The sequence below is a fragment of the Tachysurus fulvidraco genome, chromosome 24 (genome assembly GCF_022655615.1).
Source record: "Tachysurus fulvidraco isolate hzauxx_2018 chromosome 24, HZAU_PFXX_2.0, whole genome shotgun sequence".
Classification (NCBI taxonomy): Eukaryota; Metazoa; Chordata; class Actinopteri; order Siluriformes; family Bagridae; genus Tachysurus; species Tachysurus fulvidraco.
The window spans coordinates 7698291-7715543 of NC_062541.1; the positions used below are offsets into that span (position 1 = coordinate 7698291).

Consider the following 17253-nt stretch of genomic DNA (forward strand, 5'->3'; position numbering starts at 1 on the left):
GAATACTGGAATAAATGAATGTATTTATTTTTGTTGTTTCAAAAAAATAATGTACATAATTGTTTTTGGTTGTTGTTGTTTTTTTTTCTCTGTGAATTTACTTTAAAAGTAAAGTTTTGCCATGGCCTGAAGGAATTTCTTCTTTCTCTTCTGAGCAGCGAGCTGCAAAACCTCCTCCGGGTTGCTGGAGTTGAGCTCCGTCTGTCCGATAGCTTTGATCTGTTTGAATTGATATCAGTTTAACTTGTGCTCAGTAGATCTGTATCATATATTATGAATTTATAAAGCAAAAATAAGTATTTTATGCAATCAATTAAAATTGCTACAGAAGCAGTTTATGATATGAAGTCTAGAGTATGCTCAAACTAAAATAGTCAGATTTAATAAAACAGCCCTGTTTTGCAGGGGGGGAAAGATTGTGAAATGAATTTATGATACTCACAGCAACTTGTCTTCTTTCAGTCTCACCCCGTTTGTGATGAATATCTGTAATGTTCGAGTTAAGACTGAAGTAATTCATTAAGAGAGAAACATTGGTTTTTGCCTGGACATTGACTTCTGATTATTTTTGTATTACTTTAACTTATTAAGCAACAGATTTCACTTTAATACACTTAATTTTTTTAATAAAATGATTTTACAGTGATTTGGTCCTCACATAGCGGCTAAACACAAGGACAAGTTTCTGAAAGGATACGGGTCAAATACTCCAGGATGGTCACGTCCCAGATGTAATCGTAAAATGAATCCATGGAATCGTGGCTTAAGTAAAAAAAAGCAACAAATAAATTATATATAAAGTATATTATCCATATATTTGGATTGTATACTGCATGAATAATCTAACAGTACAAAACTAATGTTTGGCTTTATACCTGTTTTGTTCCTGGAGAGCTTTGAATGCAGTCATATAGTCGACTTCCCTCAGAAACTGGCAGAGAACCGCGACCTAAGGAACCGACTGCATCGTTACATCATTTCCGGCTTTTAAAAATCTTTAACCGAGTACCACAGTGTGTGCTGCCTTACCTGAGTATGACAGTTTAGCAAGGAACAACACTTGATCATTCTCTTCAGAACCTGTTAAAACATTGCAGAGTGTAAAAAAACAAAAACAAAATAAAGACCCTCTAAAATCCTAACAGCTAGAATTGTGACAGAAATCCAGCTGCAAAACACATTCTTTTATATTGCACTTCTCAGTTGTGACCAATTTTGAAAATGTAAAAATAAAGGCTACCAAAGGAAGACAAGTGATAACAATAACTTGCTTTGGGGATGTTCCACAACTATAAACGGATAAAAATATGACGAGTTCCAATCTGGTGACCAAATTGCAGAGAAAAATGGGAAAGGAAAAAGTAATCAGTAATGGTTTAAGAGGAATAAAACACTGTTACATGCTGTTGCAGGAAAATGATCAACATTCAGGTGGTATGGGGATCTCTGAGCTCATTACACAGGGCACAATCACACACTCAGTGTTGATTATCGTCCTGTAACAGCATACCACATTGCATAATCTGAGGAAGTCCTTGACATCAGAGGTCTCTGTTAAAACCAAGCTAAAAAAAAAACAAACTGTGTAATGATGAACTGTAATAGCATCTGGTTGTACCTGGTCAGTGTAGACGTCGGGAGGGACGGGTTTGGTGAAGAAATCCGAGCACACCATACCCGCCTGTAGGTAGTAGTGCATGGCAGCAGAGTACTGGTTCGTCACTGCTCAGAGAGAACAAAAAAAGACTAGTATTTTATACAGTATTATAAATATTAATAGGCAGAGATCCCAAGTGATTTTATACAGCGACACTTGCCAAAGTATATGTCGGCTTGGGTGATGAGCCAGGCCTGGTTGTTGGGGTTGAGGATGAGAGCGTAGGTTACAAGCTCCTTCACGGTTACTGCTACAGCCTCCACATCAACAGACTGTATACTGGAAGACGTGCGTCACAATATCATCAGCCAGGCATGCTTCTTTGATTAGAATACACCATCCTGACTCTTACTGCACCTAATGCTCTTAAACAGATCTTCATTCTGCATAGCTCTTTTCAAATATATAGAAAAAGGTCAGCAGGCGTAGGACTCTTACTTTGCCAGGGAGGAAGGCCATATGGACAGGTGTTCTGCAGTCACTTCATTCACAAGGTCATCCTTTAAATAAGAAAAAATCATTACAATACAGTTTATATTAAGGTGAACTGGACATTTATATAAAAAAATTCAGGTGTTTATACTTACCCTTACAATACTGTGCAGTCTCACAAATAAAGAGATGAGTGTGGTCAGGACCAAAGGCTCCTGTAGGAAACCATGATAATTAGTAGTGTTACATTTCTTAAAAAAATAAACAACATTTTTGAAAGCGTTAGAATAGGATAATATACGAACTCACCCGCAGTTTTTTGACAAATGTGATGAATTTACTCCTGAGAGCAAGCAAATGCAATAGGAAGAGAGAGAAAAAAGAAAGATTCAACATTACTTAAACAGTTTTACAACTGAACAGAAACACTTCCACTTGCATTTCTTTTTTTCCGTAAACCTGCTAATTCGTGCATTTATCCAGTCAGCTGACCATGTAACACAGTATGATGCATAAAATGTTGCATAAAACACCAGAATGGGAGCGCCTACTTAACCAGGTCTTGCTGACTGTATGCCTCACCTGGTCAGTATGCCGAGTGAGGAATCTCTCTGTTTGATGAGGCTGACTCGTCCGTCGCTGGTCCGTTTGTGCTGACTGGACACGCTGCAGATTTGCACAACCACCTCCCACAGTTCTTTAGCAGTCCGCCGACTCTCTTTAGGACCTGGGAGCTCTTTACAGGTAGAGGCTAGAAGCTGCCCCAGCTACACACACAAAAAATGTCCAATCCAGAAATGCCATGCTTAGTAACAACACTGATAAGTTGACCAATCATTTTAGATATTAGCATCTTAAAATCAGACTTTAATGATTGATGTAGATAGTTAGTGTTAAAAATGCAAATTTGAAATAAATGATATTACAAGCAAACAAATAGGAAGCCATTTTCCTCCAAATAACTAAGCAGATAAAACAGCACCATTATATTCTCACCCTAATGTATGGGTTGCTGTTCACCAACGACTGAGGCACCTGTAACGTGAGATATTCATTCTCTCTCCAGTTTAACATGAATGCCACACACTCTTCCCCGATGACCTGTCTGAGCGGAATATCTGAAAGAAATAACAACAAAGTGCCATCACGTACCACTACGTTATTGTAACTTCTATGAAGTGCACTAACATGAGATATTAAGATATAATTATGTTTCTCTTACCGTGGATTCTCATCTCGAGGTAGCCTCGGACCCTGCTCACCAGGTCTGGAGGGGGTCTTTCCATCCCGCCCTCGGCCTCGTGTGCTCGCACCTCTAGCAGCAGCATCTCGTTCAACATGACCTGCCGCAGCTTAGGTGAGAATTCAGTCACCAGCTCCAGGCAAGCTGAGAAGAGCTGCCGAGCATGAACAAAGTCCTGCAACAAATGCATTCTCCGTGTACACATGACATCATACTTACCATAATAATTTCAGAAAACCATGATTTTTTTACTGATGTTAGAGATCAGCATACATCTGTAAAGTCTTACATTTAAAATACAGCTTTGCATAAAGTCCTGATTTCTGATACTAATGACACAATGATAAATTTCAAACCTTTATATTGACACAGTGAAGTCCTTTGGCCATAAGAATGTACAGGAGGTCCCGTGTGAGGTTATCCTTAATGGCGAGGATGACATTTATGTAGTCTGTAGGAACTTCCCACTAGAGACAAAGTAGAAAACCAAGTAGAACCAATGCAGCAGCATTTATCAACATCGATAGAGGCTAAACCAACAATTATCAAATGAATGGTTGCAGGTATTTTATGGTGAAATGTCCCACGAACACAATGTAAACTTTTATACTTCTGACCTTGCCATTTACTCTCCAGAAGGAGCGTTCGGCCATGCCATGGAGCTCGATGAGGATCTGTCTGATCTGACGTGCATCCAGTGAGAGAATGAGCTGCTGCTCCAGCTGACCAATATTCACACTAGCAGAGGCTACGAATTGGTACAAATAAGTAAATAAATATACATAATGCTCTGTGAATAACGATCACTTTTATCATAACATAAAATCGACCGTAGGCCCCAGCACCTAACATACCTGGGATGTCATAGAAAGAGGGCAGCGGCTTGGCGCTGAGGTTGACTGTAGCAGATCGTCTCCTCATCTGATCCAGCAGGGTTTTCTTTTCCTCATCTGAAAGCAGCTCCATGAAGAGCTTATGGGACGAAACCATGTAGGCCAGAGGAACCTCCTCTAACCTCTCACAAAGATTCCTGTGTAAACATTTGTGGTAAGTCCACATGACATTTCAGTAAAAAACAATCAATCCATGTCAGTAAGACACAGACCCTAATAGGAGTACTCACTTAAGAAAAAGAGCCATTTTCCTTTTGGATATCTCCGAGGTATGCTCCTTATCCAGTGACCTCGTACATACCTTCAAGAAAGACATTAGAAAGCTTAAATTATGAAGGAGATAAAGCGGTAGTCAGTAATAGGTTTTCTCCTCTGTACCTCCAGGAGGAAGCTGATGGTGCGTTTGCTGGGTTTGAGCAACAGCTGGTGGAAGCGGACACTGAGCACTTGACCTTCCAGAGCGTCACGTACAGCATTACACACACACAGCTTATAGCCCACCTCCTCCAGCGTCGTGTCCCTGTTTACATACGTGTTATTCATTTATTTTCTCCAACATTTATTGTCTCTAAACGAGTTACTACTCTACAAACAATAGTGTATTAGAACAAGCACATGCCTTGCATGTGGAAACAGCATCAAAGCAACTGTTATAGAAAAACCAAACACCTTTTTTTTACCAATCAGAATCCCAACGATATAAAAAGTTTTATAATTCCGAATCGGTCACTAAAAGAAATGCTGACATGGGATCATGTTGTATAACTGGTGTGCCTCACCCTTGTTGAACCTTGTGCAGCAGCTCCAGCTGAATGGAGTGTCTAAAGCTGTTGGGCAGGTTGTGTGTTATGTTGTCTTTGATGAAAGCTTCTATCAATGCCTGTAACGAATACATTGTTTAAAATAGAAAACTCTATCATAGAAAATAATTAACAAAGATCACAAAAAAAAAACTGAACTCAAACATTGGGCGATTGAAGAATGCATGACAGATAAAGTACAATATTGCTACTGTGAAGTAAACGATCAACATCACAACACAACATGCGTCCTATATTCACATTCGTGATACCTCAAGGTATAAAATGTTTAAGTTGGCAGGACAAAAAAAAAAAAAAAATGATCAAATACAATATAGTCCATGTCCAACTGAGCTATTCAGACTGATTGCTGAAACTTGATATAAATATATTGGCCTATGTTGCTTTGACCACATTAATGCTGGATCGTGTGAACCTGGCAACTGCTTAAGCTACCGGCAGAAATTCCCATATGAATCCATCTGAAATAAGATAAAACATTCAAAGTACACAATTAAACTTGGGTTACTGAGCTTGTTTTTGTAAATACGAAACTATATCATTGGACAGTGAAGCCTTCTGTTATAATAGTATGTCAAAGTGAATATCGTGTTCAATAATGAATGATTTAATGTGTAGCTCCAGATTTAAGTGGATTCTGTTCGCCATTTATTAAGATCATTAAGATTACATATTATGGAGCATTTGCATTTAGCAGATTGTTTCCATGAGGTTGTATATAATTAATTGACATACTATGAACTTCTTAAGCTGCTTCACCTCTTAAGAGTTACAAGAATGACATGGTGACTGGACCAGAGTTAGTCCTGACCTGATAGTTGTGAGTCTTAATTAAGTTGTTGATGAGACAATAAGGGGTGAGTTGGCTGTCGCAGGAGTCTGAAGAGCCAGTCACCGTTCTACATGCCATCCAGTAGCCGGCCAGCCGCCTCTCATCTAGATGACAGTGCAGCGGATCTGGGTTTAGCTGCAAACCAACACGTACGTTTAAGAAAGGTTATGGTTTGTTTGTGGATAATCACCGACTTTCGTTTCAAAACTGCACACTACACAAACATTGCTGCAATCAATGGAAAGCACAGTGTATTCATTTTGTCTACCTTTGCCAACAATTCCCTCGTTTTGCGGAAGTGCTCCTGAGCCTTCACGTAGGCTGAAGGGTCAGAACAGCCTTGCTGGAAGTAAATTCCTCCTAAATCATAATGCACCTGCAAATCAGACAAATCACAATAAACTTATCAATACCATGAGGACATTTACAAATGCCTGGTTCCTGCCAGTCACCGATTTCAGTAAACCCCGCATTTCTGCCATTTCACTTACCACGGTTTTAGTTAACCCTGGCTGACAGTGATCTGATAAAATGAAGTAGAAAAATCCAGAAACAGAACTTATCCTCCCATACATACAGGGGGCATGCTGATGTATTAAAGTGACATGTCTATTCTACCTGACAGTGGAGCTCATCAGCACTAATCCTAAGGCCAGCCGTGGATGATTCCGTCTCTCCGTTGGTTGTGCTAGCATCAGCAGCCAACAAGTCCAGAGTCCGCAAAGTGTGGACATAAAAATCCTTCTTAATGTTCAGAGCTCCCTCCAGCACTCTTATGGAGTCTGCGGCCTGCTCCTTCAGCTGTCGAGTACAGCAAAAAAAAAAAAAAAAAAAAGATTCATTAATGTTAAAGATTAAGATATGCAACTGTATTCTGCATTACCTTCATCAAGTAGTAGCAAAAATTAAAGGGTAAAGCGTACAATATGCTAGCATTATAAAAATGTTTCAAGAATTAATAAGACAAGGGTGTTGGGAGGAACTCCCAAAAGAAAGAAAAGTTTATTCCCTCTCTTAGAAAATACCAAAAGAGCTGTGGTACAATCTTAATCTAATTAATCTTAAGCTTAATCTTCTATTCTGTTTGACTTTATGTACCACTTTATTCCACTTTTTTTTTTTAAAACATGCTTTGTAATTAACCGACCACTATTAATTAAATGTAAACTAATTTCTTTCCTGTAAACCATACTAGACAAAATAATCTGCTGAACGATGTAGAGGAAGTGTCGGTGAGAATAAGTGTTCATGTCTTACCACACTCAGTATGTTCTCAGTCAGTTCCTTCTCTTGCTGAACCAGACTCATCCTGGCCAAATAAAACACAAATAGGAAAGAAAGTCTGGTTTAAGGGTAAACCACCAAATCTAGATTTTCCTCAGTCAGAAAAAAAGCCTTGATTAAAAACATTACAGTCCAATTAGGTGAAGGATTTGAGCTAGATGTAACATACGTACATGTTTAGCTGGTGGGGTCCTGGCTTTGCCTGCTTCTCAGGAAAACTGCTCAGCACTATTGTACGCATGGCCCTTTTAATGAAAGTAACAGCATGTGGTTTTATAGTGAAACATCTTTGTCTAACAATAATATACATTTCAATTGTACACATTCTTATATATCTAATATTGTTTGGTGGTACAGATATTTAACCTTCACACTAGGATCAACTGATAATGCAGAGTATGATATAAGGCTGGATCCTTATGAACTCCTACATACACACAGACAGGCACACACAGACAGACAGACAGACACACAGACAGACAGACAGACAGACAGACAGACAGACACACAGACAGACAGACAGACAGACACACAGACAGACAGACAGACACACACACAAACAGACACACACACACACACAGACAGACACAGACAGACAGACAGACACACACACACAGACAGACACACACACAGACAGACACACACACAGACAGACACACACACAGACAGACACACACACAGACAGACACACACACAGACAGACACACACACAGACAGACACACACACACAGACAGACACACAGACACACACACAGACTTACCAGCGGTTGTATATTAGAACTGCCATAGCAGTAGTGGGAGGTAGTGTGGACAGATCCAAGTCTACATGTTTGACACCAGGAGGGACTTTACTGGCACACAGCAGCTCATTCAGTAACATGTTCAGCACAGGAATGGTCAAGCTGAAGACAGACACACAATACACTCCGAATTAAGAGAAGATGACGTTACAGCTTTACAAACAAAACACTTTAGTCTTGAAGCCCAGGTTGTGCAAGCAGAGCTACTTTAACACCACAGATCTCTAAGTCAGCTACACAAAATTCAAGCTTATAATGTAAACCATATTTAGCCTTCGGTTTTAGTGAGATGTGACAGGCGTAACTAAGGAGCTTCTGAATTGGCATTGGGTGACTACTTGCTGTTAGACATGCAGTGAAAATAGTACCGATTTCTTAGACTGTTTAGTGTCACAACGTCATTTGTCATTAATAAGGAATAAAAGTACCAATAAAAGACCAATAATTTCTTGCCAAATGTTCTGGATCTGCCGGCCTCAAGGTGACTACTTATACAGTTCCGTTCACTTTCGTCTGTTCACCATGGACCCTGATTGCCATTTTATCTGCTTAGTCTTATTGACTAAAATTACATTTGGAAAACACACCCTAAAATCCCACAGATTAGAAAGGTGCTCACATACTTATTATGGAGCCATGTTTTAGTCTTTCTAAACTTGAAACATTAAAAGAAATCTCCCATAAATTCAGACTGTTGAAAGTGTTTTTACTGGGTTGTGTTGGATTTCCTGCATTTATGCTGTACAGTGTATTGTGTAATATGTCTCCACATTATAACTGCTAGTATACAAGTGTTTGTATTGTCACATGCTTAAGACCCCTCACCTTTTCTCGAGCACATCCAGGTCCCACCGAAGATGTGCTGCCACTTTGAGAGCGAGGAGTTTGAGCGTGCGATTGCGCCGGTTGTCTGCAGGGGGTTGGACTTGGTTCTGCTCGTTCACAGAAGGCTTGGAGGCTTGCTCCAGGAACTGAATAACCAGCTGAACAGGAGGAGGGTCTGTAGGCAGCATGGAAAAAGACAAAGTAATCCTGCTAATGCATAAAATGACAGAGTAATAAAAATCACAATGTATTTAATAAAGAAGAAAAAAAAGCACTTCACATATTAAAGGTGTCACTTTGTAGGTATAGAACAGTTCAAATAAAAAAGTAATTCAACTCAAAATCAAACCGAATTTACAAAATAGAGTCGCAGGTAACATCATTTATAAATACAAACTGCTTAACTGAATCACAAGGTGCAAACTGAACAGAACAGAAAAGTAGCACTACAGAAATATGATATTCCAAAATAAATGTTGGATATGATGTACAAAATAATTGTCTAATAATTTATACTTTACACCTTGCTCCAAACCAAAAGCGTCGATTTCACTCTGCACATAAACTAACAGGTGCCCTGAGCCACAGTTATGTGCTCTAACTGATCCACTGCAACAAATGATCCATAAGCCCAATAATATCTGGTGAGAAATGACACATTCACATGACACATTTCACATATTCTCTTTCCAGCGGAGGAGATAGATGGTGGCTGACATTGTGTAAAGCAACCGATGTGATACAGAGAATAACTTTATACCTAAATACATGGATATACGTAAGCACAGCTAATAAAAAGGAAACAAAAAAGATATAGTGACCTGGACAGTTTTTTTTAAAGTGCTGCTCAAGTAAGGATGGATCAAGCAGAAACTCGAACCAGGAGGTCTGTGGTGGTGTAGTGGGTCGACTGCCACTTACTGCCTCCCTGTCTGCCGCCTCGGCACTCATCTTCACCTGAAAAACACACACACACACACACACACACACACATTAAGTCTAACACGTATGAATACTATTACTAGAATTCATGCAGCTAATTAATGGAGTACCTAATTCTAACCCTAGTCTTAATCTCAGTAACTAAAAGTCTACAAATCTCAGTGTCAAAACCCTTGTGGGGACATTTGGTTCTACCAAGATACCACACACACGGGGACACGGACACACACACACACACGGGGACACAGACCCACACACGGGGACACGGACACGGACACACACACACGGGGACACGGGGACACGGACACAGACACACACACGGGGACACGGGGACACGGACACAGACACACACACACGGGGACACGGACACAGACACACACACACAGGGACACGGACACAGACACACACACACGGGGACACGGGGACACGGACACAGACACACACACACGGGGACACACACACACGGGGAGACACACACACACAGGGAGACAGACACACACACACAGGGAGACAGACACACACACACAGGGAGACAGACACACACACACAGGGAGACAGACACACACACACAGGGAGACAGACACACACACACAGGGAGACAGACACACACACACAGGGAGACACACACACACAGGGAGACACACACACACAGGGAGACACACACAGACACAGACAGGGAGACACACACACAGACACAGACAGGGAGACACACACACAGACACAGACAGGGAGACACACACAGACACAGACAGGGAGACACACACACACAGACAGGGAGACACACTCACACAGACAGGGAGGGAGACACACACACACAGACAGGGAGACACACACACACACACACAGGGAGACACACACACACACACACAGGGAGACACACACACACACACAGGGAGACACACACACACACACAGGGAGACACACACACACACAGGGAGACACACACACACACAGGGAGACACACACACACACAGGGAGACACACACACACAGGGAGACACACACACACACTTCAGTTCCAAATAAAAACCTTACTTTAAGCTTAACCATTGTGACCACCAGAGAACTAGTAAAGCAGTCCGTGTTCCTGAGGACTAGTAAAGCAGTCAGTGTTCCTGAGAACTAGTAAAGCAGTCAGTGTTCCTGAGAACTAGTAAAGCAGTCAGTGTTCCTGAGAACTAGTAAAGCAGTCCGTGTTCCTGAGAACTAGTAAAGCAGTCCGTGTTCCTGAGAACTAGTAAAGCAGTCAGTGTTCCAGAGAACTAGTAAAGCAGTCAGTGTTCCTGAGGACTAGTAAAGCAGTCAGTGTTCCTGAGGACTAGTAAAGCAGTCCGTGTTCCTGAGAACTAGTAAAGCAGTCCGTGTTCCTGAGAACTAGTAAAGCAGTCAGTGTTCCTGAGAACTAGTAAAGCAGTCAGTGTTCCTGAGAACTAGTAAAGCAGTCAGTGTTCCTGAGAACTAGTAAAGCAGTCAGTGTTCCTGAGAACTAGTAAAGCAGTCAGTGTTCCTGAGGACTAGTAAAGCAGTCAGTGTTCCTGAGGACTAGTAAAGCAGTCCGTGTTCCTGAGGACTAGTAAAGCAGTCAGTGTTCCTGAGGACTAGTAAAGCAGTCAGTGTTCCTGAGGACTAGTAAAGCAGTCCGTGTTCCTGAGAACTAGTAAAGCAGTCCGTGTTCCTGAGGACTAGTAAAGCAGTCCGTGTTCCTGAGAACTAGTAAAGCAGTCAGTGTTCCTGAGGACTAGTAAAGCAGTCAGTGTTCCTGAGGACTAGTAAAGCAGTCCGTGTTCCTGAGGACTAGTAAAGCAGTCAGTGTTCCTGAGAACTAGTAAAGCAGTCCGTGTTCCTGAGGACTAGTAAAGCAGTCAGTGTTCCTGAGAACTAGTAAAGCAGTCAGTGTTCCTGAGGACTAGTAAAGCAGTCAGTGTTCCTGAGGACTAGTAAAGCAGTCCGTGTTCCAGAGGACTAGTAAAGCAGTCCGTGTTCCTGAGAGCACTGTGTTGAAGTGAAAAGCAGCTGCAGAACGAACATCTTTATACACTGTAACATCAGCTAAACAACAAGGAGCTACAAACATCAACAACATTACCAACTCACCGGATTTACGCTCTGTGAAGGAAGAATTTTAATAAGGATTATTTAAAAAAATACATAAAAAAGTCAAATGAAATGTTGCTAAAATCACTTTGTTCACGGCATCTCCCTCTATTGTATTTCCCCAATACAACAATGATAGTTTAAAACATGACTAATCCTTCACAGCGCCACCTTGTGCATCGGAGTATTCCGCCAACGTCAAAGAAATGATAGATGAATGGGTGGATGGATTGATGGATGGATGGAAAGATGGATGGATGGATGGATGGATGGAAAGATGGATGGATGGATGGATGGATGGATGAATGGATGGATGAATGGATGGATGGATGGATGGATGGATGGATGAATGGATGGATGGATGGATGGAAGGATGAATGAATGTATGAATGGATCGATGGATGGATGGATAAATAGATCAATAGATCCTGCATAACACTGTTAGGCAATTTGTTGGGCACTGGGAAGAAGAAATAATGTAATGTTCAAAAAAATATATTTTAATGCTTATGAAAAACTACATAATCTTAAAACCCTTGCTGTCTCCTTTCATATGAGTTATTAAACACTACTGTGAAGTGTGACATGACAAAGAAATTCAATGCTAAATATGAGCACAACAAACCAGGTGTGAATTACATTGTTTGGCCTATGGGAAATAGAGTTTCAAGCTTCATCCTCATCAATTAGGGATTGGACCTAATTTGTGACAGGTGAACACAATCAGAGTGAGTCACCTGGCCTGCTTAAATAAGAGCAGCACACGCAGAGTGTCAGGTCATGGTGCTTGGAGTAGTTGGAACATGGCAGTGAAACCAAGCTTAGTGTTGCTATTAGGCTGTTTTGAGTTGTTCATTGTGCAAACTTTTGTGGATGGCTTCAAGATTGCTGATCATGTTTTCCAAGCCGATGAACACTTTATTGAAGGAGCTGTATCTGTGCAGGCTGCAGTCCCCAGTCAGGAAGACTGGCTCAGACAGCACCAGAAGTATTCTGTGTTTTGTGGAAAAGATACTGTTAAAGTAGTTATGCCCACAAATGCTCTATCTGAAGTGACGGTTTTGGGTATGTATATTTAAAGCAAGAGGCTTTATTCTTTCTTGTCCTTTATGGGCTGTGTATGTTGCTCATGGGTTTTTTTGTTTTTTTTTTCTGATCTTTAGACCCAGTTCTAGGGGCAACTAAAGTATGTGGCTACTCTCTGATAAAGGAACAGGGGAATGCTGTTCTCAGTGTCAGCTTCTCTAGCTGTCATGTCACTATTGAGGTAGGCATTAGTTTTTTTGGGGGGGGGGGGGGTTTCTTGAGCAATTTCGTGTAATTTCCCATGAATTAATGTCTCCAGGAGGGCAGATATGTTCTGCGACTGCTCTATGTTAACATGGACCCTGCTGAAATTGCTACGGTGTCCTGTGATGTCAATACTGACATGGCATTTCAGAAAGTCAGAGTCCCTCGTTCTGATAACAAAGCTGACTGTCCACCAGCTCCAATGCCGGCCATAACCCCAAATCGAAGACTGCCTGAGAACTATACAAGAGGAGGTAAGCAAGTAATGCCTATACTGCTGTTGCTAAATGGCTTCTAGTGCTGGTACTGGCTGTAGGTGGTTTTTACTTGATTCAAATCAAGTACTCAAATGTACTGTAACTAGCCAGGCTAATTTGCTGTAGCTTCCAAATGTCAATGTCGTGTTGGTTTTTTGGCAACTTGGCTTAATCTTTACGCATCTTGCTAGTTTATATTCTTGCACAATTTAGTTTACAAGTCGAGGAGATTGGCACAATGTGTAAGGTTACCTGTTTTGCTGCATCAGTATGGATGCAATTGAAATGTCATCTGTCAACCATACAGGCTGTGACATTCCTACTAGCCAAAGACTGCCCTGTGGTCCTGCTGACACCACAGCTGTTGAGTGCATGAACAAAGGATGCTGCATGGATGTGACCACTTCCTACTGTTACTACCCAATGGACCGTAAGTGGCTGTGTGTATCCACATTACCTGACAATTGTTGTTTACCTGGTTTTACATGTCCTCCCTCCCTTGTGTTCTAAGAATGTACAGCTGATGGGCAGTTTGTGTTTACTATTTACGCTAACATCACCATGATCCCTGTGAGCCCCACAAGTTTGCAAGTGGCAGCCAAGACCCCCTGTAAACCTATCCTTGCTACCAATGATTTTGCCACCTTTAAGTTTGGTGTCTCTGAATGTGGGACAAAGACCTATGTGAGTGTTTGTTGTTGTTTTTTTTTTTTTATACCAATTTCTGATTATTTTGTAAAATGCCAATTTGAGTTATTCTTTCCCAATTCAGAATATTGGTGATACCACTGTTTACATGGCTGAGGTGCGAACAGCTATCAGAGTACTTAACCTGAAGTATGGTGTCATCACCAGAGATCACCTTGTCAGGCATGTTTTTGTTTTTTTTTGTTTGGTCCCCCCAACTCTTTTGAAATGGTTTAGCTTGTTAACTTTTTTTTTTTTTTATTCTGTATCCTTTAGGGTGATGGTTGAATGTCGGTACTCGAAGGTCAGTCCAACAATGATGAGGGCATCTGCTGGTTACATGGTGGTTAGCCCAAGTGTGCCATCCTCTGTTCGGGCTGGTGGACTATATGGTGTTCAGCTCAGGATTGCAACTGGTATGGGTTCTCTTGTGATGTGTAATTGCTTAAATGGTCTTTTATGGGACAAATTGCTTGTGTAAGCATGTATAAGATTGCAAGGTGTAATATACTGGCTAACTAATTTCCTCATCCTATCTTCAGATGAGACCTTTTCTTCATTCTTTAAGAGTAGTCATGTGCCCTTAAATGCTCTCCTGGGTAAACCATTGTACCTGGAAGTGCAGCTGAAGTCTCCAAAACCTGAGGCTGCGCTGTTGATAAACTACTGTGTGGCATACACACGCTCTGGAACAAATGCCTTGGTTCTGCTCTATGAAGGGTAAGTTGTTCAGGCAGGACATGATCAATTTTATTCAAATGTCTTGAGTGAATGAGGAATAAAATGAGCAGGTCTTGAGTGCAAGTGTGATTATTTAACAAAATTCAAGTTCAAATTATACTATCATGGTTTTTTTTTTTTTCCCCTTGCAGATGCCCCAACCCTGAGCTTTCCTCTGGCCAGTCTTCATTCCTCCGTGTACTGGAAATGATGGAGACTCCTCACCAGCGCCGCTTTGTAGTGAATGCCTTCCAATTCATGAATGTGACCACTCAAAAATACATCAATGAGGAGGTGCAGTATCTTTTAGGTTTCTTTTAATAGACTGATTTGTTGACTTGTGCACTTATTTTTTTTATTTTTTCCTTCTCTCACAGATTTACTTTATGTGCTCCACTGAAGTGTGCATGCCTCCAACTCCATGTCGCAAGACCTGCTTTGATGGAAAGGTACACTTTAATTCCTTTAAAGTATCAGGGTTTGATTTAAATTGGCTTGCTGTAACAAACTAGAAGCTAAAATTAAAACTGCCTTGTCTATTCCTAACTGCAAGAAGACATGCTGAAGGTTTCTAATCTAGCCTCTGGCCCAGTTATGAATGCAGTAGATATGACCAAGCAATTGTTTTGTGATTGTGTACATGAATCCTAATACTTTTTCTTCTTTCTAGGCATAATGGCGTCCTTGCAGGAGAAGTGGACACTGATTGCTCTTTCTATATATATAGTATTAAAGGTTCACTTTTAAAACTCCTTGTGTAAGCCTTTTTACTTGACCTTATCTGGATCACTTTGTACAGTTTGGTAAAGCTTTCAGTTAGTTTGGCTTACTCCTGTTGGAAGACAGCCTAGATTTAACCAATTTGTCTTTCATGTGGTTTGTTTGATGGAAAACATTAAAAGAATCAAACTGATGGATGTGTCTGTGTGTGTATATATATATAAAATGTGGATTTCATATTGGAATGTTTGTAAGACTTAAGCTTATTCCTAACTACAGTAATTGATGCAATCCTCTTTATCTAACTTGGATAATCTGGAAATTCATCCCATCTCTTAATTTAAAAAAAAAAAAAGTGGAGGAAGCAGGGAGCAATCCCTTTCCCCTTCAACTATAGCCTGCCTTTGCAAAATGTTAGTCTAAATCATTGGTTATTGTAAATGATTCTCCCAATTTAAAAAGTCAAATACAAGGTATGACTTGCCAAAAAAGTTTTTTGTAATCTTGCACTTCATTAGGATGCTTACCTTCTAAGCACAGACTCACTGGCTAGATTGTCAGCTGGTTTGAGAATATCCAATGTTGGGGACAAACATTTTCTTTGAGTAAATGTGCACTTTACATGTTCTTTGCAATTATCTAACCAGGTGGCAGCATGAAATCACTTATCAGTTCAAGAGTGTCAGGGGTGTGTTTGTTTTATTTTTTTTTTAAAGCTCAAGATAATTTTCAAACACCCCAAAGTCCTACCCAATGGACTCAACCCAGCATTATTTAGATTGTATGGTTTGCAATATATGTGACACATGAGCCCATATGTTGTTGCTTATAAGATACCCAAGGAAGCTTTTTCATACATTTGAACATTTTTCATATTTTGAAACTGTAAAACATCAGTGCATTGTTATATGCCAAAGTATTCTTATTTACTACATTCAAATGGGTAAAATAATTTCAATGGCATTTTTTAGGTTTCTATAGATTTTTTTTTTTTTTTTTTTTTTTACTCTAGGCTACTTGAAGACTGAGTTCACCAATTGAATAGCCCAAGGTTGCTGTTTCTGCGCCATACTTGGCTGCCAGCTCCGGCACCAGACAGATGAAATCAGAACAGGTTGTGCTTGGATAATGTGTACCATGATGTTCACTTCGGTGCTCTATAGTTAAATAATAGCAAACTTACTTTAAATCACTTCCAAGTTTATTGCTCAGGTGTTTTTGGTAAATAACAAAATATGGTAAATAAGTATAACCAAAGGCTGCTTGGACTATTTCTGGTTGATGCAAACTGGTTGAGTTTTTCCTAAAGCTCAGATTCACTTAAATGAGATGGAATGTTGAGTTTTTTAAATGTTATATTAAACTATGACTTAGGTTAAAGACCTAAGGTAAAGGAAGTATTATCTGTTTGTACCTGTACTATTGTGTAGCAACCTGAAAGAAAAACTGTCAGTCGTTGTGTCGGAACTCAGAGCCGGTCTCCAAGTCGACACATCGCAGGGTGATCTCCACACTTAGACTTTTTGGTTACTAAAGACTGTTTTAGTTAAACTTAACTGTTAACTCTATAATTACTACAAAAATACTGAGAAAACTCATCAGACCTGGATGAGAATGACTTTATTGTGGTCAATCAGCCAACAAATTCTAAGAGAAATTGCCAAATTAAAAGTAACAAATGAAAACCCCCAAAAAGAGCATGTCATGCAAAATCAATCAAGAAAAACAAGAACTCTCGCGACGTCCTTGCAAAAATA

The 17253-nt window shown here is 40.3% G+C and overlaps 2 protein-coding genes across 3 annotated transcripts; one reads left to right on the top strand and one right to left on the bottom strand.

The window, feature by feature from the left end:
* Positions 1-11: 11 nt before the first annotated feature.
* Positions 12-11976, bottom strand: ints8 (integrator complex subunit 8). Of its 2 annotated transcripts, none has more exons than XM_027175814.2 (28): positions 11823-11976; positions 9609-9744; positions 8788-8962; positions 7924-8064; positions 7336-7407; positions 7136-7187; positions 6497-6679; positions 6147-6254; positions 5858-6013; positions 5005-5105; positions 4604-4745; positions 4456-4526; positions 4187-4362; positions 3950-4080; positions 3689-3799; positions 3312-3507; positions 3086-3207; positions 2672-2856; positions 2399-2432; positions 2245-2304; positions 2096-2157; positions 1818-1936; positions 1619-1722; positions 1030-1080; positions 876-949; positions 698-762; positions 443-486; positions 12-219 (listed from the first exon to the last, which is right to left on the bottom strand). In XM_027175814.2, exons 2-28 carry the CDS (start codon positions 9736-9738, stop codon positions 103-105), a joined length of 2982 nt encoding a protein of 993 aa, XP_027031615.2. In that variant the 5' UTR covers positions 9739-9744; positions 11823-11976; the 3' UTR covers positions 12-102. The 2 variants fall into 2 exon arrangements, with proteins under 2 accessions (XP_027031615.2, XP_027031614.2); XM_027175813.2 differs by lacking the exon at positions 11823-11976 and adding an exon at positions 10764-11725.
* A 600-nt stretch (positions 11977-12576) lies between these two features.
* Positions 12577-15689, top strand: LOC113661533 (zona pellucida sperm-binding protein 4-like). The gene is made up of 11 exons (XM_027175834.2): positions 12577-12887; positions 12986-13089; positions 13168-13366; positions 13677-13799; positions 13881-14053; positions 14142-14239; positions 14333-14472; positions 14599-14776; positions 14929-15070; positions 15154-15225; positions 15447-15689. The coding sequence occupies exons 1-11, from the start codon at positions 12626-12628 to the stop codon at positions 15450-15452; spliced, it is 1497 nt and encodes a 498-aa protein (XP_027031635.2). The 5' UTR covers positions 12577-12625; the 3' UTR covers positions 15453-15689.
* Positions 15690-17253: the final 1564 nt, after the last annotated feature.

Coding starts and splice junctions, on each gene's coding strand:
- LOC113661533 (XM_027175834.2), top strand. CDS start 12,626: ATGGCAGTGAAACCAAGCTTAGTGTTGCTATTAGGCTGTTTTGAGTTG. Junction 13,800..13,880: donor CTGTTACTACCCAATGGACC/GTAAGTGGCTGT, acceptor TTGTGTTCTAAG/AATGTACAGCTGATGGGCAG. Junction 14,777..14,928: donor TTGGTTCTGCTCTATGAAGG/GTAAGTTGTTCA, acceptor TTCCCCTTGCAG/ATGCCCCAACCCTGAGCTTT.
- ints8 (XM_027175813.2), bottom strand. Junction 6,014..6,146: donor CGAGGGAATTGTTGGCAAAG/GTAGACAAAATG, acceptor GTTGGTTTGCAG/CTAAACCCAGATCCGCTGCA. Junction 3,800..3,949: donor TCTGGAGAGTAAATGGCAAG/GTCAGAAGTATA, acceptor CTTTGTCTCTAG/TGGGAAGTTCCTACAGACTA.